This window comes from Mauremys mutica, chromosome 6 (genome assembly GCF_020497125.1).
Source record: "Mauremys mutica isolate MM-2020 ecotype Southern chromosome 6, ASM2049712v1, whole genome shotgun sequence".
In the NCBI taxonomy this organism is placed as follows: Eukaryota; Metazoa; Chordata; order Testudines; family Geoemydidae; genus Mauremys; species Mauremys mutica.
The window spans coordinates 52,885,960-52,910,372 of NC_059077.1; the positions used below are offsets into that span (position 1 = coordinate 52,885,960).

Sequence of the window (24,413 nt, forward strand, 5' to 3'; positions counted from 1 at the left end):
CACGGATTCATATAGAGCAAGAATGGGCAAAATACGGCCAGCGGGCCAGATCCAGCCCATCTAACATTTCTGTCCAGCCTGCTTGGCTCTCCGGCTGCCCCCTTGCAATCTCTAGGCTGCTAAAAGTCCCACACCATAGCGGGGTGCTCAGGCAGGCTGCTTGCCTGCTGTGGCCTCCTGCTGCTGGCATGTCTCTGTGCGCCCCGGGCAGGGAGGCAGCTCTGCACACTGCCTCCAGCACTGTCCTCACAGGAGCGGTGCTTGCAGGCGTGGGCAGCGCATGGAAACCCGCTGCCCCCCTCCCCTCCTAGGGGCACGCAGAGATGTGCCATGGTGCTCACAGCTGGCCACTTCCAGGAGTGGCGTGGGGCCATGGCATGTATGCAGCCTGCCTGAGCACCCTGCTGCGCTGCCAACCGGTAGCCACCTGTGGTAAGCGCCTCCTAGGCAGAGCCTGCACCCCCTCCCACTCTCCAACCCCCTCCCCCAGGTCAGAACCCCCTCCTGCACTGCACCCCAATCCCTGCCTGAGCCCAGAGCTCCCTCCTAGACCCTGCACCTTCTCCATTAATATAGTAGAAATGTGTGGCCAATGATGCCAAATTCATGGAGTGCCTCTCCCCCCCCAATGAAAATTATTGCCCATCCCTGATAGAGGCATAATATTTTGTCTCATTAGCACTGAGCAGATGTTTTCAGAGTACTATCCACAGTGAATTCAAGATCTTTCTTGAGTAGTAACAGCTAATTTAAACCTTGTCATTTTGTATTGATAGTTGGGATTGTTTTCTAATGTTCATTACCTTGCATTTATCAACACTGGATTTTGTCTGCCATTTTGCTCCCCAGTTGTGAGATTCCTCTGTAGCTGTTTGCAGTCAGCTTTGGTCTTAACTATCTTGAGTGATTTTGAATCATCTGAAGACTTTGCCTCCTCACTGTTTACTGCTTTTTCCAGATCATTGATGAATATGTTGGAACAGTACTGGTCCCAGTACAGATCCTTGAGGGCCCTGCTGTTTACCTCTCACTGTGAAACCTGGCCATTTATTCTTATCCTGTGTTTCCTATCCTAACCAGTTAGTAATCTATGAGAGGATCTTCCCTTTTATCCCATGTCTCCCTACTTTGCTGCAGAACCTTTGGTTTGGGACCTCATTAAAGGCTTTCTAAAGGTCCAAGTATACTATATTCACTGTTTCACACTTGTCCACATGCTTATTGGACCCCTCAAAGAATTCTAATAGATTAGTGAGGCATGATTTCCCTTTACAAAAGCCATATTGACTCTCCCCAACATATCGTGTTCAACTATGTCTCTGATTACTCTGTTCTTATAGTTTCAACCAGTTTGCCTGGTACTGAAGTTAGGATTACTGGCCTATAATTGCCAAGATCACTTCTGGAGCCCTTTTTAAAAATAGGCATCACATTGCTATCTTCCAGTCATATGGTACAGAGGCTAATTTAAGGGATAGGTTACATACCAGTGAGTAAGTCTTCATTTTGATGTTGAAGCTCCTGGTGAATTCTTGGGTAAATACAGTCTGGTCCTGGTGACTTATTACTCATTAATATATTGGTTTGTTCCAATACCCTCAGCTATTGAAACCTCAGTCTGTGATAGTTCCTCAGATTTGTCACCTAATAAGAATAGCTTAGGTGTGGGAATCTCCCTCACATTTAGTGCAGTGTAGACCAATACAAAGAATTCATTTAGATTCTCCACAAAAGCCTATGTCTTCCTTACGTGCTCCTTTAGCGCCTCAATCGTCCAGTGGATGCAAGGATTGTTAAGCAATTTTTCCTGATTCTGTTGTACTTTTAAAAAAAAATTAGCTGTTAATTTTTGTGTCTCACTAGTTGCTCTTCAAGTTCTTTTTTGGCATAATTATAGCTTTACACTTAACTTGTCAGAGTTTATGCTCCTTTCTATTTTCCTTAGTACGATTTGACTGAGTTTTTAAAGGATTATTTTTTTATCTCTTATTGCCTCTTTTTCTGTTTAGTGATGGTTTTTTGGTTCTCTGGCCTGTATTATTATTATTAGGGTATACATATAGGTTGAGCCTCCATGATGGTGTTTTAAAAAATTTCCCATGAAGCTTGAAGGCATTTCACTCTTGTGACTCTCTTTTAATTTCTGTATAACTAGCTGCCTCATTTTTGTGTAGTTCCCCTTTCTGAAGTTAAAGGCTACTGTGCTGGGTTTTCTTTGGTATTTTCTCCCCCTGTACAAGGATGTTTCAGCTGCTGGTCATAGGAGGAAAAGGTCTTACAGGTGCCAGATACATTTAGGCTACAGGTACCCAGAGCTGTTGAATGGCATGACTTTCACCTCCTTCCTCTTCCACAAGGTGAAGGAAGCTAAACCTCTCATCTGAACAGTGCACTTGAGAGGGACAAAGGAGGTCTAAAGTACAGGGTGCCCTGTAGCTGTGCTAATTTGACTTCACAAAACTAGGCTAGTCCTGGTACATGTCAGCTACACTTTAGCCTCCCCCACCATATTTCAAAGCACTACAGCTTGGCTTCTATGTGCACCTGTAGGCAGCTTATGACATTGGCCCAGCTCCCCTCACTTTACAGGTGTTTCTTGCACATCACTGAGGTACACTTTTGATTTTCTAGTGATCCTGAAAAACTGATGGGTAATGCTGCCAATCAGAAATGACATAGTATATACTTCATCACCCACTTGCCATCAAGTGTTAATGCATTAACAGGTCAAGCAAGATTAAGAGTCAGACATGAAAATCTCTCTTCAGGAAAGTGCATGTCTGATTCTAGAATGCTCTCTCTTTCCAAAACAAATGTATAGAAAATCATGTTTGTGACTAATCATATTTAAATAAAATACAAATCAAATTTTTATAAAGAGGCAGTTCTTCTGTATCCCATGACAAACTGGGAACCTGCCATAAGTTGTTAGCTAGAGAAAGTTTTTACAAATGAGAATCCAACATGATGCAGGAGGTGGATAACAAGTAGTTCTCAAAGTTCTGCCAGGTGCCATCTTCTTAAAATTACAGTGAATCTACAAGATCATCATCAGTCCATTCTTCCTAAAAATAATTGAGACGAAAGAATCAAGTTGAATATCTTTATTACAAGCATACACAGTACAGTAAAAGCAGTGTTATCACTAGAAAGCTCTCTAAACTAGTATTTCTGATCACTGAAAGTCCAATTTATAGGCCAGTTGACACAAGGCCAGCAGGCTCCATACCAGGCTCCCCATGACTGCCCACAAGGGGCAACATGTTCCTGCTACTCCTAGGTGGAGGAATGGCCACAAGGGGCTTGGGGCACAGGCTCTGGGAGGGAGTTTGGGGTGCTGGATCAGGGCAGTACTTGCCTTGGGCGGATCCCAGAAGATGTCCCTTCTGTTCCTAGGCAGATGCATGGCTAGACTGTTCTGTGCGCTGCCTCTGCCCGCAGGCGTCGCTCCCACTAGGTGAGGTTCCTGGACAATGGGAGCTGCGGAGCCAGCTCTGCCTAGGAGCAGTGGGGACATCTCACTGCCCAGATCCTGCCCCAAGTCCCCTCCTGCACTTAAGCTCCCTCCCTCTTAACTGGAATTTTACTTCCTGGCATCTCCCAATCCCCCAACATGGTAAATGCCAAAGCTTTTACTGTATATGCTCTACTATAAAGACTCCAAATACTACAGGAGTAGTTGTATGATACCTCTCAAAGCACATGGAATAGTAATTTGATGTTTAAATATAAACAAAGCAATGACTAGATGGCCTACATTAACTGTTGCATCACAAGAATGAAGTGAAAACGTACTTTTAACACAAAGGGTTTTGTTAAGACAATATATATCCTTTTAAGATACTGAACCATCTCCACAACATCAGAAAAAGGTGTAACTCAGTCTTGTCACTGTGTAGAACTACATTGTCGAGACTACAGTTTTACACACTCAACAGCGGCTACTTTTGTTAGTATTCATATTCTGTACAACACGGTATGTGAATAGTACTATATCTAGAAGTACAGCAAAGGAAGAATGGATACTTACCCCAACAGTAATTGTTTTTTTTGGTGGTGTCCACATGTGTATGCATACTCCTGAGATCAGATTATTTTGGCCAACAGTGTCCATTGGGACTGTCCCTGTACCCTGGATATCCTCTCTCTCCCTCACTAAGGACATAAAAGGCAGAATGGACTCAAACTTTCCCCGTTCCTTTGCCAATTCAGAATCCAACTTGACCAGGACTCCATCTAGGACTGTAGAATCAGGAAAGGAAGGCAGGCTGTAGAATCCTTGTGGACAACACCTTTAAGAATTACTGTAAATGTATGTAACCTTTCTGAGAGTTATTGTCCACATGTATTCCACTTATAGTGACTAGCAAGCAGCAACCTCAGTCAGAGGTGGGTGCTAGAAATCCTAATTAAATAACAATTGCAGGATGGCTCTAGTAAAACAGGCATCAGATACTGAGTTCTCAAGTAACACTGGGTGAAAACATATACTGATCAAAACATAGCTGCTCTGCAAGTTTTGAAATTGTTATGCTCTCCAAGAAAAGCTGCAGAAGATTCCTGAGCCCAGGTGGAATAGACTCTAAGCTGCATTGATGGACCTAATCTAGCTAACTCAGAGCACGATACAATATAATTAAATGCCCATTAGGTCAGGCAATATCCACCCAAAAGACTATCACCCTATCTGTATCAAGGAGCCCCTAAAGCAGATGTGCGCAAACTACGGCCTGTGGGCCGGGGAGGCTAGCCCCCAGCCTCTCCCCCGCTGCCATGCCACCAACGCTCTGGGTGGTGGGGTTGCGTGTTCCTGCCGAGCAGCGCAGCAGCATGTCTGGCTGACCAGGTGGCACGGCTGCCAGACGTGCTGCTCCGAGTGGCATGGTAAGGAGGCCGGGGTGTTGGATAAGGGGCGGGGAGCAGTTGGATGGGGCGGAGGTTTGGGGGGCAGTCAGGGGACAGGGTTGGATAGGTGTGGAGTCCCAGGGGGCCTGTCAAGAGGCAGGGGTGTGGATAGGGGGTCAGAGCAGTCAGGGGACTGGGAGCGGGGGGGTTGGGGTCCCAGGAGGGGGCAGTTAGGGGACAGGGAGTGGGGGGGTCAGATGGGTCAGGAGTTCTGAGGGAGCGCAGTCAAGGGGTGGGAAGTGGGAGAGGTTGGATGGGGGTGGGGGCCAGACTCTTTGGGGAGGCACAGTCTTCCCAACCCAGCCTTCCATACAGTTTTGCAACTCCAATGTGGCCCTCAGGCCAAAAAGTTTGCCCACCCCTGCCCTAAAGATTTTGTTCTGTCAAGGTAATATGAAAGAGACCTCGCTACTGTCAAGGATGTGCAGTTTAGCTTTCCTGTGGTTGGAGTAGTGTGGAAAAAAGTGGCAGATAAAGCATCAAATTTAAATGAAATTGAGATTTTTGCTAAGGCCTGAGGATCAGTGTCTTTGTAGAGCACCACATAGGGTGGACGAGCCCAGTGAGCTGATGTTATAGCTTCTAAAAAAGCTATTTTCAGACAGTATAGGGCAAGTTGCTGAGTGCTCAAAAGGAGCTGCTATTAACCCTGCTAAAATTAGATTAACATGCTAGGAAGAAGGGAGAATTCACACTGGGTGGAAAACCATGAATGAGAACACTGAAAAATCTAGATTCCTTAGTAATGCCAGAAGAGATCACTGATCATCTAGTCTGACCTGATCTAGTAGGGGACAGAGGAGAATGGTGTAACCCTGAATAGGAAGACATGCAGAGAGTATCAGCTCCATAAAGCTATGTTCAGCAGTAGATTGCCATGACTGCTTTAGGGATAGAAGCCCCAGTATCTTCTATTTTGAGAGATGGGTAGTGTTGGCCTGCCCAATTTCCTCCTCCATTGGGCTGCATAGTCTTTTCAGCTCTGCAGCTGAAGTTTAGAATATATTGATGAACAGCTAGCTTCAGGGCAGTTAAGCCAGCATGCACATTATCAGATGGAGGATGCAACCTCCATTCTAGGATCATATCAGGTGAGACAGGTAATGTTATCGGAGGCCCAGATTATCCGTTTATTAGGTGCACATATCAGAACTGCCTGGGCCAAACTGGGGTTACACATGATCATTACTGTTCTGTTTAGACTCAGTGTTAGAGGGGGACTATCCACAGATTCCATTATCCCTAGAGTCCATGAGATAAGAAAAGCATCTGACCGGGAGTTTGGGCTCAAACCCCCTTACATCCCCACACTGAGCCAAATGTTTGGCATTTGTTCTGGTTTATAGTAGACAGGTCTACTGACTGGTATCCACTACCTACAGAAGATTCTACAGAATAAAATTAGTCCATTCATGCTAGTATGCTAATTACTCGCTGAGGTGGTGGTCTGTTAGGTCAGACATTCTGCAAGCCTGGTTAGAGAGCTACTGCTTTGACGATCAATACAACAGCTCTAGCCCTGAATAGCTTCTCACTCTGTCTGTTGACAAAACACTGATGCGTGTCCATCATCACCTGGTCTGTTAGTTTATGTAACACAAGAAGAAATACTGAACACAGATGAATAGCTATGAGCTCTAGAATGCTCATGAAGGGGAGTCTCTTTGGGATTTCAGAAGGCTTAGTTTTGTAGGTGCTCTAGGTGAGCTCTGCATCCTAACAGAGGCATCTGTTGCCAGCACTTTCCTAGGCAGAAGTGGAGAAAACAGTATTCCTTTGCATACCTGGAAAGTGTCCTTCCCCCAACTTAATAATGGAGAGTTCTTCCCAGAGAACCTGCATCCTCATGCCTTGGCAATGTCTGTTGGGTAGATACAGATTTCAAACAGGCTTGCAAGGAACATAAATGGAGTCTGGCATTCTGTATAACAAGTGCAGGAAGCCACATGACCCAAGAGTCTGTGGCACACTCAAAGATGGCTGTAGGTGAGCCTACAAATGGTGGGTGAGGTCCACTATGGTCTGGATCCTCTCTTGCTGTAAGGTCTTGATGATCTGTAATCTAACACAGGCCCTGTGCAATCTATTCTTTGGGTTGGCAACCATGACTGGGACTTTGCTGATCCTGAATCCCAGTGTGATAAAAAGACAGAATTGTTCACCTGTTGCAGTGATCATCCTAGAATTAGCTAGTCATCAGGGTAAGGCTATACCTGGATCCCTTGCTGCCTCAGGTGAGCTGCCATGACTGCCAAGCATTTGAATACCCTTTGTGCTGCTGAGAGACCAAAGGGAAGGACGATACTGGTAGTGAGATGCTCCCACTTGGACTATGAGATCTTTGTGTGGCAAGTGAATTGATACATGAAAATATACATCTTGTAAGTCAAGAGCTACAAACCTGTCTTGGATCTAATGAATGGATTATAGAGACATGGGTTTGCCATCCTGACTTTGAAACAATGGATGAACTTGTTGAGGCAGCTCAAACCTAGAATTAGACACTAGCCCTACTTCTTCAGAATTAGGGAAAAAATGGGAGTAAGACATCTTCCTTCTGAACTCCAAGGACACTTCTTCTACTGCTCTGTGATTTAGAAGAGAGTACACGTCTCGCTTTAGCAGAATCTCATGAGGGGTCCCTGAAGAGGGATGCGAAAAAGTGGAGGATTGGAAGGAACTGGAAAATTAAATGGAATACCACCCCACGCTTATGACCTCCAAGACCCAGCACTAAGTGTAATAGATTCTAGGGCTCAAAAAATGAAGGAAGGGTACTGATTCTCCAGAAACTCTGTATGGCAATCAGCAAGTCGAGGTTGATGCAGGCAGTGCAGTAGATGAGAAGGCAGCAGAGGGTTTTCTGCATTTGAACCTCTGCTTCTTTCTCTGCAGCTCCTCTGATCTTTGTGGACTAACAACATGTCTTTTGTCTGGAGTAGTATTGTGACCTAGCCTGCTTTCTCCTGAACACTGGCATGTAAACTAAGGAATGGAGAGTGGCTCTTGAATCTTTCAAAGAATGCAGGGCTTCATTAGTTCTTGCATTAAAGAGGTCACAACTTTCAAATAGGAGGTCCTCAATTGCCTGGACTTAAGGATTTCTAAAGACTGTAACCATGAATCCCTGTTCACAGCAATGGACGAGGCCATTGAATCGCCTGCAGTGTCCAACACACATAATGGCACCTACAACAATGTACAAGTTACCAATTTCCCCTCAGATACAATGGACTTCACTTCATCCTTGTGTTGAGGGGGTTTTCCAATAAATTACAACACTTCGTCCCAATTACTCTGACAAGAACACCTAGTAATTTACAATGCACAAGTGCATACTTGATTTGAGAAGAAAAATTACTCTTAATTTTTTTTTAAAATGTCTCTTGAAAGTTATTTTTGGGGTCCTTGCTGCCTGGATCTTTCATGCACTGCGACCACTACCAGTGATTCAGGAACTAGTACACGTAAAGATATTCAAATCCATCTGAAAGAACTTGCTAGCACCTCTGTCTTTTTAGAAGTGGGTCATCCAGCACAGAGGCATGGCCCCAACAGACACTGCTGGCCAAATAAATAAATAAATAAAATAAAATCTGTCCACGTGCATGAGGCACATGCACACCAGTAATGGAATACATGTGGACAATCACTCAAAGCACCACCTCCCTAGACCTGAAGGCTTGGTGGCTATCAGTATTCTAGGGTACATTATGATTTAAACAAAAAAGTAAACTTGACCCACTTTAAAGATTTACCATCAGTTAGTGGTTACAGCATAGCAATAAGCTTATATGGTTCTGAAAAAAGAATCAATGTGATTTCTGGTAGTAATTTCCTCTGTTTTCTTGAAGATGTGGTTTTAAACTGAGGTACAGAGAAAGAGTGTGGTTTTTAGCTATCTGGTTAATTCATATTTTGTTTTGCCTATTTGTCTCATCTTTTGTTCAAGAAAATTTCACATGTGAAAAACAGACAAGACACCAAAGCTTAATTTTACCAAGAGCCATTGTTCCATAAAACAAGTTTTGAACAAGTAACATTATGGAATAGATCCTTTTTTAAAATATACACATTTCTGCAGTTTTTAGTATAGGAATATTGTTAGAAAATTAAGGCCAAGATCATCAGGAGTGTTTGGCAATTTTGGAAGCCCCACTAGAGACATCTTGCCTTCAACAGGTGGGTGCTCAGCAAGAGCCAGGCCCCTCTAAGGTGTCTTGCTAGGATGCTAAAAATCATTCACTTTTTAAAATCATGGGCTAATTTCAGCAATTCTCAAATTAATACACAACTAGTGACAGCTCAAGTTTATGAAATATGGTAAGACACCTTAACTTCCATTATGAGTCAATAACTATATGAAACAGAGGCCAGGTCTACACTAAAAATGTAGGTAGACCCAGTTATATCACTCAGGAGTGTAAAAAAACAAAAACAAAAAAACACTACATCCCTTAAGACCACATAACTCCTGACACAGACAGCACTAAGTCAATGGAAGAATTTTTCTGTTGACCTAGCTACCACCTTTCACAGAATCATAGATTATTAGGGTTGGAAGGGACCTCAGGAGATCATCTAGTCCAACCCCCTGCTCAAAGCAGGACCAATCCCCAAATCCCTAAATGGCCCCCTCAAGGATTGAACTCACAACCCTGGGTTTAGCAGGCCAATGCTCAAACCACTGAGCTATCCCTCCCCTCCTACCTTTCAGGGAGGGGGATTAACTACAGCAATGGGAGAACCTTTCCCCATCACTGTAGCAAGTGTCTACATTTGAACTGCTACAGCAGTGCAGCTGCAGCACTGTAGGTGTGCTGCTGTAGCAGTTTATGTGCAGATATCACCAGAGAGCCCTGTATTTTAGTTATAGGATACAACTTTGACTGTCAACCTCACCCAACAGGCTTTAAATTTGCAACCATGACAGACTTCAATTCCACTTAATCTAGCCAATTAAGCCTTTCACTGCTGTGAAAGCAGAGTACACTCCACCTTCTAACCTTTATATCTTACAAGAATCCAGTAAGAGCAGTGATTTCCCCATCTGTTAGCATGGGGCAGCATTATCCCATAGGGTTTACACCCTCCTAAGGTCCTACCCTGAATATATTCTACAACTCCCATTTGTAACGACCAATTACCTCCATTCTGCTATTACTTTCCCATATGGTAGTTCCTTAGTGCTACCATAACAAACCCAAATCCCTACCTCACTCCTAATTTGCAAAAAAATGGCAAGAATGAGGGTAGTACAAGCTAGCCTTTAATATGTCCTTGCTTTCCTTCTGCACTCCAAGCCACTAGAACTTCATTCATTCAACACTCTTTTCTACCCACTTTCTTGACTGAATTCCTAAGTAACTTAACTACTTTGTGTTGGCTCCCATCTTGGGGACAGAAAATGTCAGCAATACTGACCAGAAAAAAAAAATTGGTACAGCTTCTAGGTGAAGCCAGTCCAGTTTCAGTCTGCTTCCCCACTGCTTCATCCTAATTTTCAGAAGCTAGTTTCCAGATACCATCTAATCTGAAAATTAGCTGATTTCCTAAGAGTGAAAAACAGTACTTGGCTTCTCACAAATTACTGCAATTAGAACCAACAGTAAAGCTGTTTATTAAACTACTCCATCCTATTGGGTTGAAACTGTATATATGAATAAAGTAGTTCTTCAACTGCATTGTTCAGTTAAATTTGAGACAGAAATCCAAAGAAGAAATAAAATTAAAATTTTACCAAACCAGAATTCTTGCCAGAGTTTGGTCTAACTCCTCAGGGCACAGGCTAGCAAAAAACAAGGGGTAACATAATACAATGAAAGGAGCGAGATGTTGAAGAGCAGTACACCAACTCCCTGTGGCCAACAAAGCCATGTCAAGCCCTTCTCAGACTGACCACTTTAACTTAGATCACAGAGATTCCTCATAGCCACAAACCCTTTCTATAAGAAGTTGTGATGGAAATAAGCTAGAATGTATAAGAAATTAGGAGGCATGTTTTTACTGTTACTGTAAAAACATCCAGATACTAAATAGCCATTTTTGAACTGCTTGGCTTGTGAAATGTTCACTACCTGAAACAATTTCCAGAACATATTTTAACAGTATTCACTAACAAGAATGATAAAATTTGTTAGAGAAAATATGAACAGTGCTTCTGCAACATGTCTACTAACCTCATCCATTTTAGATTTTTTTGTAATATATTCATCATCTTCATAGCCCTTCCTCTTCTTTCTAACCCCCCACAAAGAAAAATACAAGATATTTAGTCATTTGAGAGAAAGTTCAACTCTAATACTAGCCTCTTTTTCTTCCTTACCCTTAGCATTTTTAAATTCAATCTCTGTTGTACATTTCTTGAAAACAAAAATGCACTGAGAGTTTCACTAATGCTGGAAGTTTCTTGCCACTTCACTTTGCTACCTAAAAGCAAAGTCTTAGATCTTTCGTGGAATAGTGTAGTTTAACAATCTGCACAAAAAGACGTTTGCAAGAAAAAGGCATACCGTATATACTTGTTCATAAGCCGAATTTTTTCAGTAAAAAAGGGAAGCACCAGAGAAGGGGGTCGGCTTATGAACAGGTATAGAAAGGGAGAGGTGGGACACAGCCCCTTCCCGCAACAGAGGCAGCAAGGAGAGGCAGCAGAGCCAGAAGGGAAGAGGCAGGGCCAGAATCTCTCCGCTTCTGGCCATGCTGCTCTCCCCCTAGCCTCCGAAGCAGCTGAATGTTAACTACACCCTTTTAGGCAACTGTTAATAACCATTTTTAGATAGGTTAAATGGCACATAAAGGTAATTTGCTTCAGGTCCCATGGTAAGTCAGTGGCCAGAAAGGGGAATGAACCCTGGAGTCCCTACTTTAGCAACTGTTAGTGATACTGTTTTGTACATTAAACATTTTATTTTACAAACAAGTATGATATTCAGTCTAATAAATTAAACCAATTCTCATTTTTATCTGAATATATTGTACAGTGCAAAAAAAATTAACATTTTATAAAAGCTAGCATATCACTGCAGAAAGTGATAATTCCAACTGGGCGTGTAGGAAAGCGGAAAGAGTCAAAACTCCTTAATGCTCCAAATCTCTACTTACACATTTGCATTAAGAGCAAGTTCTGAGCTGTGACATTTCTCTAACTTCTGCTTTAGAGCGGCAACCTCCTCAGGCCGAGGTGGTTCATACTTCTTTATGAGATTTTTCATGCCTATAGAGGTAAGACCACAAGTTTTCAAAGTAATGAATTAGTTGCAATAAATTAATTCTCACAACATTCTTGTAAATTATTCCAAGACTCAGTGGCATAGCCATGATTAGAACTCAAGAGCCCCTGCCTCACAGCCCTGACTTAGTACACTGAAGAGAGTCTAGTCTATTGGACTAAGCACAAGATATGATTCAAACCACATTTCTATTTTGGAAAGATCTAGTCAAATCAAAACAGTTTATAAAGAATTTGGTGGCACAATTTGACGGTCCCTTCAATAGGGCCATCACCTCTTGCTTTTGTAATCTAATGAAGGGATCAAAGCTAGCTTTTCAACAGATATCTAGAAGCTGCAATAGTACATGCACTGCACTACAGATCATTTTAATTAGATCGAAAGTTTACCAGATAAAATCCTTTTATTTGTCAAAGCAAATAATAGGTATTTGAAGAACAAAAATGAAGACTTCTTTCAAATGGCTTCGTGAACAAAATCTCATCTTAGAAAACCAGAAAATACTCTTAAATTTTAGAGAACCCAAGATTACATGTGTAAGAGTCTTAACTGTCACTTTACGTCAGAAGATTTATTCTAAGTAGTGTCAAGATACAGTGTAAGCTCAGAGCAAAGAACTACACTGAAACTAGTATTCATCATGATTCTGGATTTCCTCAAGGCCACGTGATAATGCAGAGCTAGCATTACTGTACTAGAAAGTGTCAGGAAAGGTTGATATTTTTTACTTTCCGCACTGTATATCAAGCCTTAAAAAGAAAGATTAGTCTCAATCTTGTTAAAATACACTAAATTCATCATTTTTCAGCAAGCATAAGAGAAAACGGACTTATTTTTTACCATTACCAGTTTTCTGTACCACTAGTATGTTTGCTTTTTTAAATATATTTTTTTCTTGTGTCCTAGTCTAAAGGCAAGTTTCCCATGAAAATATATGATGGCTGGAGGGAGAGAGTGATTTTATATAAAAAATGATGTGAATGAACCTCCTTTCCCGCTCCTTTATTTTTATTTATAAATAATAAAAATAAAGGAGAGGGAAAAGAGGTTCATTCACATCATTTTTTTACATTAGAAATATCTAGTCTGGAAAACACTTGTGAAATAACAGTCTCAAAAGGGCCACAAAATTGAAAGTTCAGCAACTGAAATCTTTTGACTGTTTTTAATACTTAACTTCAATGACTAACATTTTGGAGAAAAAGTCTTTATTAAGGATTCAACATACACCCCCCACCCCCTTTCTATTAAGGTGTGACAGCTAACAATATGCATCAAAGCATGCAATGCATTCTGTAGCAAAACTGAATCTGACATTTTTGATGTTTCTAAGACAAAGACAAACAGAAAAAAAATGCTTAAAATCCCTTTCAAGCCTTTTTTATATATCACAAAGCAGATAATAAAAGGAAGCAAGAGGAATCTTAAAAGATGAAACCTTTACAGGTTACCATTAAACTTTTAAAAGTTATTTAGCTTAGAAAATGTACCCTCTAGTGGCACAAGTAGTAATCCGCAGGTTTCTGCAAACTTGAAATATGAGTAAAAGCAAATTGCTTCCATTTCTTCTAAGTTAACAGCAACCAAGAAAATATTTCACCCAAATTCACAAGTAGCAACAGCAGCAGATATCAAAAGTAATGCTCTCACTTTTCAAGAGTGTGGTCAATCCCCAAGACCTTGTTACAGATAAATATATTGAGGCTCAGTGCATCATTACTAGGCTTATTTTAATTTCGTTTTTTGTATAGAAAACTAGGTTTCAATTTTTATTTTTTAAGCTGCTAACTAGTTCATTTTGTGACTTTTTTTCTATTAAGCTTGCAACAATTTTGAAGTGAGGAAGAGTGATATATTGTGTGTCTGGTGTAGGCTGTGTCTTAAGAAACACAGCTACATACGCAGTTTTGTGTTTACTATGTACAAGCTTCAAAGCCACCTCTTAAATATTTAGTTTGGGAAAAAATGCACACTTCTCAGCACATTTACTTACATTTCATTCCATCTAGTAACTGGGACAGAGATGTTCTGTTTTCTTTCAGTGCAAGACACTCGGATAAATAGCTACAAAAAAGTAAGAAAAATGTGGAATTCTAGAGTTACTACAGTAAATGATTAATTCAACATATTCTTCATAGCTGCACTATTGTTATTAACGTAAATGACAAACAGTCAAGTTCTGACTGTTAGAGCTTTTTGATGTTAGCAACATGACTGAACAAACTTGCTTTCTATAGTAAAATATTTTTCCCTTGCATAAATAGCTAAATCTAACACCATTAAGAGAGGCAGATGGGTTTAAAAATTGAACTGCTACTAAAAAATAATCATCATCATCATCATCACCTTTAATGTTGCAAAATAAACTCCAAGTAAACTAAATCATTTTCTCAAATTTGTAGACAAGCGGCTGAAGTGTGTCCTTTTATCTCACTGGGGTATTGACACAAGTCTATTTTGATTGTTTGTTTTTTAAAGTCACTATTTCATTGCTGATCACTTAAAGAGAAACATTCAGCTTATCTACTTATCCATTCTTGAAGTGTAGTGTTTATATATGCATTTGTACTGTGACAATAACAATGGTATTATTGGCAATAGCGAATACTATTGTTCCAATAATGCAGTGGTTCCCAAACTGGGGTTCGTGAACCCCTGGGGGTTCGCGAAATATTACAGGGGGTTCTCAGGAAAAAATTCCTGAATGGTGGACAGAGCTGTCCCTAGGGACCCCGGGCAGCACAGACCAGCAGCCCCTGGACTTCCAAGAGCTAAGAGGATCAAAGCAAGCATATCTATCACACTGAGGAGATTTAAACTTCAAGACTCCTCATAAGAAACGGAAAAGGAGGTGAATATTTTTGTGCTGTTTTTAAAATTAAATAGGCAGCTAGTATTGTTTTTAAAATAATTATGAAGAACAAGTTTAAGCTTTGTTGTAACACGCACTGTTTGCCTGGACTGCTCAAAACTTGAATGCTTGCATAGGAGGAACTCTGAGTTGGCTTCTTAAATCCCTTCCTGCTGTTTCATATCTGATACTCCTTGATGAAACATAGGAGCCTTGTCTTATAACAGGCTTATTCAAAGTGATAGAAGCTACGGAAGTGAGATCTTTGAAGAGTGTTGCCGTTTTCCTAATGTAATAAAATACTGTAATGATAAATAAACAACACTAAATAGTGTGTAATAAGCATGTCATAAAAACAAATTTTATATTTCCAAGATCACTGCTTTTATATTTTATACTTAGGTAAAGGAGAAAAACCCTGTAAATATTCATTTTTAGGAGGGGGTTCGCGAGACTTGACATGTTAGTCAAAGGGGTTCACAGGCTATTAAAGTTTGGGAACCACTGCAATAACATAGGAGTCTGAAACTTAATCTGCTTCTGTTTGGCAAGTTGTAAAATAGCTCAGAATGAACAACACATGAACTTTTTTCACTTTAAAATAACATTTTTGTCCCAGATCAAATGACAGTTTATGCTCGAACGTCCAACAAAACACTTCAAAAATAGAGACAGGCTCTGGAATATATGAAAGTAAAAGCATAGATCAGTTGTACTGACAATGAAATCCACATGAGTACCATTCATACTACCAATTCGCTGGACGTTACTCTTTGGAATTTAGTTTCTAACCTACAATTTGTTTCTCTTAAAACTGTCTCTGGACAGAAGTTAGAGCACTTGTAAATAAATATTATGTAAACACAGGGCTCACAAGGTGAATTTAAACAGAGTTTCAATTAGCTTAAAATTCAGGTAAAACCCAAAATATAGTTATTTACCAATGAAGCAGGAAGCAATTTAGTGTAGAGAGGAAAGACTTACAGCAGTTCCAGTGCTATTGGACTACAATAATATTTTGCAATTACATAAGACTGCACCTACAGAAATGGTGGGTAGGCATTATAACCCCATTCTAGAGGTGGTATAACTAAATTGAGATTTGAAGCAATCTTCTAAAAGAGAATAAGTTATAGCTCTACCACAACAGTGATCTGATGACATGCAGAAAATCAAGGCCAGGCAATGGAAGAGACATTGCAATAGAATTCAGGACCTCCTAGCCCTGCGCAATATTACTGTAGGCCATGAAACTGGGATACATCATGCTTATCAAATGGAAACATTTGAACATTTTTGTGGTTCCTGGGAAAACACATCAGTTTGCATAAGAAAACCATACCTATACGTTGGTTGGGAGGGGACGTTACTTTTCCCCTCCCACATCATTCTCCTCTTCCTCAAACTGCTTTTTGTTCAAACTTAAAACAAGAGATTCACTTTAAGACAGAATTCAAACATGGACAGTCCAAAGAATGAAACTTTTGGAAGTTATGCGTGATCAAAGATGGGGTATAGTGAAAGCCATTCTGCATTCTGAGCTTCAGTGGTCCCGACCTGCAGCTATTACAGTAATGTAGTCACAATCCAGGTATGAAGTTATGACATAACCCTATACTCGGGCGCTCTGAAGGCATAAGACAAAGAAAATTGCCAGTGTAGCCAAATTTATTAGAAGATCTATAAATAAGTGCCCATTTAATAGATATTTTAAAAAAATATCCCCCCTCCCCCTCCATTAAAGTTTACCACCTGACATTTCAAAACTTGCCAAATCTTTAAGTTTATATGTAATGTTTGGAAACTCCCCCTTTTAACATATCATGGAAATCAACAAGGGAGCTTCTGCCAACTAGAGCACCACTGTCAGTTTAATTGGAAATTGATCAGCAAAACAATGCCACTACTTTAAAGCTCTTAAAGTATGTCTACACTGCAATGAAATGCCAGTAGCTCCAGGGCCGGCTTTAGGAAGTGCGGGGCACGATATAAATAGTTTTGACGGGGCCCCGGCGGCACTCCAGGTCTTCTGTGGCACTAAAGGACCCACCGCCGAAGTCCCGGAGTGAGTGAAGGACCCGCCGCTGAAGACCCGGCATGCCGCCGGGTGAGTAAAAATTAAAAAGGTGCCTAAGTTAGGTACTCTTCTTTAGGGCGCGCGGCCCTCTTAGGCACGGGGCCCAATTCAGGGGAATCGGGCTAAAGCCGGCCCTGCGTAGCTAGCCCATGTCAACTGACTCTAGCTCACAGTCACAGGGCTCTAAAATTTAAGTCCCAGAGCCCAGGCTCTAGATCGACCATCTAGACAGCAATTTTGCAGCCATGCAACTGAAACAGCCAGCTGCAGCTGTTTTACTGCAGTGTAGACATACCCGTAACCACTTTTCTCTAGTCTGTTTCCAAGTATATGGAACAGAAATACTAGCCAGAGGCAATGGTTAGAGCTCTTGTAAGTTTTAGCTGCTGCTACTGCCTAAGAGAACCTTCGGTTCTCACCGAAGCCAATGAGAATCAAGAATGCTCAGCCCCTTCAGGATCAGGCTGAAAGTCTGTAGTGCTTTAATGGGGCCACATGACATACGATTGGAGGAAGCAAAAACTCAGAGGAATATTAAAGACCAGACACCTATTTCTTATCTAGTGCAACATTCTGTTTCCAACAACAGAAGAAAAAATAAATAAATAGTGATACTTCACCATTTGAAGCAGACAGTTTAAGTGCCTCGTTTCAGAGACTCTCTCTTCCCTATGAGTCAAACACATAGGTATACATCTGTATAAAGATATCTAGCACCTGGAACAAATTAATTCCCACGGCAAAATCAGTCATTTAAGCCATACCTGTGCAACAACAACAACAAAAATTAAAGTCTACCTTTCCATATTAATTCCTGCCCTGGAAGCACTAGATAAGATGGCAGTGAGAGCTATTTGTGAAGGTGTAAACAGAAGGTAGGCATCTGTCAGAGCTACTCGGGTGAGAAAGTCATCAGCTGTTTTCCTCAAGACCTCAGGATTCTCCAGCAATGGATAACGAGTCTAGAAAATAAATATTCAGCTATTACTTCTGTTGTCTTTTAATCTTATTGATACACGATCTCAGTGTAAAACTGTTCCTATTCTTCTGTATGAAAGTTTGTGACATATGATTCAAAAGGGCATTTTGAAAAGCAAAATTTAAGAGGGTATCTTATTCTAAAAACTATCCTGAAATGTTTAGTGACCACATATAAAGCAGAGATGTTTCAATTCAGATGTGTTCCCACTTATTACAGTATAAATCCAAGACTTTCTAGGATACATTTTACATTAGAGAATGACAAAAGATGAATGCAAGTTCGGTGTATGACTCATGAGATTTCTCACACACACGCTAACTTATTGTATACTGAATACTGCAACATGAAGACTGCTTCTGGTTAACAGATCGTCATAAAGAGCTTTCCCTCCTGCCCCATTCTAGCATATTCTAACTCAGAGGTTTTCAAACTTCACTGCACTGCACTGCACTGCCACTCCCTTCTGACAACAAGAACTACTACATGACCCCAGGAAGTGTGACTGAGACCTGAGTCTTCCCGAGCCCGCAGCCCTGGGCAGTGGGCCCAAAGCCAAAGCCTGAGCCCCACCGCCCCGAATGGGAGGGCCTGTAACCTGAGCCCTGCCACTCAGGGCTGAAGCCCTTGGGCTTCAGACCCAACACTGGGTAGTGGGGCTTGGGTTTCGGCTCTGGGCACCAGCAAGTCTAATGCCAGCCTTGGTGACCCCATTAAAATAGGGTCACGACCCACAGTTTGACAATCGCTGTTCTAACTTGTTTTAAAAAAAAAAAAAATTAGGGTCAGTAATACTGTGGTCCTTCAATTCAAGAGTCACACACACCTGACCAAGTTTTTGTCCAAAATACTAGCAGCCATATAACCTCCACATATTTGATCCACTACAAAATGGGCCCCCAGGCAATCCCCACAATACTTTGAAATATTAACAAATATGGTATTATAAAATGAAGTTAGCATTTTAAAGAATATTAATAAATACCTACCTTAGTACCAAGTTTTTAATGGTACAGGGAGGAGAAAAACAGTAATTACCTTCAAATCAATTAAAAATCCCTCAAATGGTCTATAAGGGTTGTGCACTATAAGATGGAAGTTCAGCTGCTGAATAAGTAGTAATTCATATTCCAAGATCTGTTCAAGAGCCTTCTCCTGACCTGGAGGGTTCTCTCGAAGGTTACCAACAAACTGTGCACTGGACACATTAAATTCATCTACTTTGCATGCCAAGAATGCACATGTTAACCTTGGAAAGGAAGCATAATAAACATAATTTAGTTCTGTGGCACGCATCATGCTGTTAACATACACAGACATTCTGGTTCAGAGTCTTTATTTTCCTTTTTTGAAAGCAAGAGGTGTTTTGAAGAATACAATAACCTATTCCCAAAGGGAAAGTGACGAAAATTCATTATTCAGATTCTGGTTTTATACAAAACAGGTAGAAGTCCAGGCTCTTTAATGTCCTCGAGCTTTCATAAGTTACTTGATATGACAATATTGATAAACATTAAAAGTAAAATTCAAAGTGTCCCGATTACTCACATTATTATTCGAGGGTGATACTCCATCACTGAGTTATTGAGGTAAAAACGTTTGAAGTACATAGTAGCTGTTCCCTAAATATAAAGAGTCAGTAAGGGCCACTTGAGCAAAACAGCACAAACAGCACATAGGTAATATTCAACACACACAATGTACACATTTAAAAAGACATTTCAACACTCCATGGGGCAAGACTATCTATCTAAGGTACTTATCTGCACCCACCCCCATTCACCATAAAACCAGCAGCTCCCCACCTTTATCGTCAATAACCCTGCAAGGTATCGTTACACCTTGCACCCTACCCACACAAAAATAAATAGGGTGTGTAAGTACACACATGGAACTGAGGCACAGAGAGCTAGATCCACAAAAGGACCTAAAGGCATGGCAATACTTAACACATAAGCAATCTAGTGGTCAGTGGAATCCTCAGCCCTGAATAAGGTGCCTAGGCTCCCCATAAAATGCATGGGAGAGTCAGGCACCTAAGAAAAGAATCCTTACAAGCCAGCAAGCTGAGTGGTGAGCAATCTAAGCTAGTCAGTGGAAAATACTGAGGCAAAGGGCAGGAGCTAAGTCCCTCCCCTCAATGGGACATGAGCTGAGATAGGTGCCTAAGAGTCACAGCCATGAACCCTCCCCCGGAGCTAGGCTCCTAAACCAGGTCAGCGCTCTCTCACAAAAGACAATGTCACATACAGCAGGCCCCCCAACCACTGTAGTCAATAGCCTCAGGGAATGCCTGTTTTGAACAGGGATTTGAAGCCAGGTCTTCCATCTCACAGGGAAGTGCCCTAACCACCAGGCTATTTGCTAGAATGGAGTAAGCTCTCCTGTTGAAGCTGTTCCACTTTGTATAAATAAATATTAATTAGATCAGAGAAGAAAAAAAAACCAACAACATTTGACTGGTGGTTAGGACACTCCCCTATGATGTGGGAGAGTGGGTTCAGGTCTAAAAAATGTGTCATTTATACAGAATGGAACAACTTCTGGGATAGGCTTCTCTTAACTTCTCCTGTAGAAGACCTAAAAGCCTAGTGGTTAGGACATTCACCTGGAATGCAGGAAGCCTACGTTCAAGTTCCTGCTACAAATCAGGCAAATCTCCAACATCCTGGGGGAGTGCCACAACCACTTGGCTACTAGGACATACATACACCCTCCCACTCCTAAAAGTCTTATCCTTTGCTCTTTTCCGCTGATTAGGCCTGCTCTGAGAAAATTGGGCCCAACAGGTAAACCTAGAAACACCTAGATTAAGAATTTCATCAGAACTGGGAGCAAACTTAAGGTGGAAAGCTGCTCAATGCATCACGATAGTTCTGCACATGCATACTGACAGAAACTTTGGCATCTTGGGTCACTGGACACCTAAAGGATCAGGCAGCAGCTGAACACGAGTTTTGTAAATGTCAGAGGCATCTAATTTTGGACTTCGGTGCCTTAATCTCTTTGTGGACCTAGACCTAAGTGACTTGCCCAGGGTCACATAGGAAGTCTGTGGCAGAACAGTGAACTGAACCCAGATCTCCCAAAGCTCAAGATACCTCCTTAACCATTGGAACATTAGTCCTCTCTAACCATTTCACATCAGCATCTTGATAGAACACACTGACATGCAATCCAGTATTTTTGTTCCCTATTTACTCCATGTTTCTATTGCTATCCCATTTTTCTTTACATGCTTAGCTAAAATGTTAATTTGTAAGAAGAAGTTCAGATTTCTCCAAATTTAGGCAGGTGGACAGCAATCATTCTAGAAAACATGTCATTAATTCTAAACTAAGAAGTACCTTTCGTACCACTGAATCCCTTGTGTAAGCCTACAATTTTCTCATGAGCCTCCTTTCCCCTAAAACCTCTATCCCCCACTGTTTAGTTTCAGAATATTTCATCTATGAATCATGAAAAGCTTCAGCCTATCGTTTGAGAAGCAGTGCCCTGGATGTTGGAGAAGATATGCTTAAAAAACAAAAATAAAAACAAAAAAACCCACAACTACGTTTCTAGAATAAACCCTACAGGGGTTTACCTGTGTCACACTTAGCACAAGTGTGTGATATAATAAAGTGTGTCAAGCCCAAAATTACAAAGAAATTCAGATTTAGAGTTTTTTTCTTTCATTCTTGAATTAATTTCTATTGTCAAACTTTGGTTTTGTAGGATGAAACCTAGCTATTTACATACAATAATCTAAGAATATAAAGAGGTGCCCTAAAGCTAGATACACTAAAACTGGTTCAGTGCGGTGTAAGTTTCCCTCTCTACTAGACAGATCACTTTTTCCCCAGGAGACAGTCAACCTGAGCAAGAGCAGATTAAAAACCTGCCAGAGACTTTGCTGGCCCGCTGCAACTCCCATTAAAAAGCAATCAATCAATAAAATAAAAAAAATTATTGATTCTGGATTATTCTTTCTAATAGCTGTATCCATGATGCCAATCAAGTCAGACACTAAACAAGGAAAAAACCCTCCCACAGTTCAAACAGAAGGACACACACACAGCTTGCAATACACACGCCTAAAAAAAACAATGAGGGACGTGTCAAGGGCCCCACGGGCACTCCGCCTCCTGCTCCTTTGGCGGCTGTAAGGATCAAGTCCTTTTATTCTCCACAAACTGAACATGTGGGAAGATGGGGCAAGTGCCCCCACAGTGCTGGAGATGTGGGTGTCTCAAGAGAGGGGCAGTCTGCAAAGGAAAAGCTACGTCCCTACCTTTCTCTTCGGCAGACCGATCAATTGTACACAACTCACCACCACGGATCTGGGCATGGCAGGTTTGAACACGGAGCAGAAATCCAGCAGTTTCCTCTCATAATATTTACAGATTGCCAACTCCTCCCGGGGCTCCAGAAGCAGCGAGTCGCTCTGCCGAGCCTGCGGGAGAACACGAGCAATTTCACCGCGGGGCCGGATCCGGCAGCGAGGGATCGGCAGCTGCTTCGGACCCCGTCCTCTGCCCTCCTCCGTGCGCCGGCCACAGCAACACAGGCCGCCTCAGGAGGGGCGGCGGGAGGCCGGGGACACTCCCGGGCCTCGCCCATACCCGCTGTTGCCGGCCAGCGCGCTGCCCCCTTCGCGGCCGGGGGAGCCGCGCCGAGCACCCGGGACTCGCCGACAGCTGCAGTCACGGTGCTCCCCGCGCCCGGGTCCCAGCTAGCGTGTCCCCGGGACCGACCCCTCCACCGCCAGACGAGGGCGTCCCCACCCCGAGCCCGGGCGCTGGCCGGGCAGGGACGCGGCGGGGCCGGTCGGTACCTTTCCGCAGGCCACCGCTTTGCAGCGGAACTTGCGGTTGGCGTCGGCCCGGCTGCGGGCCAGCTCCTCCTCGCTGCGGAAGGTCCAGTGCCGCCTCTGCGTGCTGCTGTGGTACATCCCGCCCGCGGCCAGCCGGCACCCGGAGCCCGTCCGCCCCAGCCCCAGGGGGACACTCGGAGCGATCTCAAGTCAAGCCCCGCCCGCAGCGCGTAAACCAAATTCCACATATCCCAGCATGTCTCGCGGCACTACGGATCCCGTCGTACTCTTCTCCCACCGAGCTCTGCAGTCCCAGCTTGCACTGCGGCCCCAGGGAAACTACAATTCCCGGGAGGTGCAGCGACACAGCAAATGGTAGTTCCCAGCGTTCCGTGCTCTAACCGGAGGCAAGCGGCCCCTCCCAGCCGGCAGTGAGCGAGCACTGCATGCTGGGAGTTGTAGTCTTTACAGCTTAGAGGTCAAACTCTAGCCCTGCAGTCAGAACCGCTCTTGGTGTGGGTGTGGCACCGTCTCCCAGCCTAGAGCCCCCAGGTGCAGGCATCCATGCTAAGAGCTCTGATTGCATAAACTGCTCTTATAATGGCCCTTAGACAGTCTTCCTGTCTGTACAGTGCCTAGCACAAAGATTCTGATTGCAGCCTCTAAGTACTACCCAAGCAGGGCAGAAAATAGAAATAACTTCTGGCTTTTTTTTTAAGTGTTTGACTAAAGGGAGTTCCAGAAAATTACAAATGCCAGTAAAATTCTTCCCACACAGCTGCAGCTCTGCAGTAGCCCACCTGGCATGCTGCTGGGGAGTCTCAAAACAGGGCTGGCTTTAGGAAGTGCAAGGCCTGATTCACATAGTTTCGTCGGGGCCCTGGCAGGGATGACTCACCCAGTGGTACTCCAGGTCTTCACTTCCAGTCTTCCGCGGCACTGAAGGACCCGCCGCCGAAGTGCTGCCAAAGACCCAGAGCGAGTGAAGGACCCGCTGCCAAAGTGCCGCTGAAGACCCGAAGCGCCGCTGGGTGAGTAAAAATTATGGAAGTAAATTAGATGCAATCAGGTTTATTTCTGTTTATTTTTTAAGGCTTGTGAATCTTCTCTGTGCTAACCCCAGAAGGTTTTGTTTGCTTGTAACCTTTAAGCTGAACCCCCCAAGAAAGCTATTTTGGATGCTTAATTTTTGGAATTGCTCTTTTAAAAACTAGCAAAAGTCTAAGTTCCAGATGTATTTTCTTTCTTTTTGTTTTTAATAAAATTTCCCTTTTTTAATAACAGTATTGGATTTTTGGTGTCCTAAGAGGCTTGTGTATGTTGTTTGATTAGCCGGTAGCTACAGCTAATTTCCTTTGTTTTCTGTTACAGGTCTTCCGCGGGGGAGAATAAAAGGGCTTGGGAATTCCTCCCTGTGGGGTAACCCCAAGTGCTCCTTCCTGGGTTCAAAAGGGTGTGGGTTTTGTTTGTTTGTTTTTTGTTTGCATTTGGGTGGTAGCAGCATTAACCAAGCCAAGGTCAGAGAAAAGCTGTAACCTTGGAAGTGTAATATAAGCCTGGAGTGGCAAGTATTA

General features: G+C 42.5%; 1 protein-coding gene across 5 annotated transcripts; it reads right to left on the reverse strand.

The window, feature by feature from the left end:
* Positions 1-563: 563 nt before the first annotated feature.
* Positions 564-23,256, reverse strand: CCNH (cyclin H). Of its 5 annotated transcripts, none has more exons than XM_045020970.1 (10): positions 22,861-23,255; positions 22,357-22,479; positions 19,593-19,666; positions 19,083-19,293; positions 17,864-18,027; positions 14,131-14,201; positions 12,010-12,121; positions 11,085-11,145; positions 6,690-6,766; positions 565-3,065 (listed from the first exon to the last, which is right to left on the reverse strand). In XM_045020970.1, the coding sequence occupies exons 1-9, from the start codon at positions 22,975-22,977 to the stop codon at positions 6,713-6,715; spliced, it is 987 nt and encodes a 328-aa protein (XP_044876905.1). In that variant the 5' UTR covers positions 22,978-23,255; the 3' UTR covers positions 565-3,065; positions 6,690-6,712. The 5 variants fall into 5 exon arrangements, with proteins under 5 accessions (XP_044876909.1, XP_044876905.1, XP_044876908.1 ...); XM_045020972.1 differs by lacking the exon at positions 565-3,065 and adding an exon at positions 3,816-4,155 and having other exon boundaries at positions 22,861-23,256; XM_045020971.1 differs by lacking the exon at positions 565-3,065 and adding an exon at positions 3,816-4,242 and having other exon boundaries at positions 22,861-23,256.
* Positions 23,257-24,413: the final 1,157 nt, after the last annotated feature.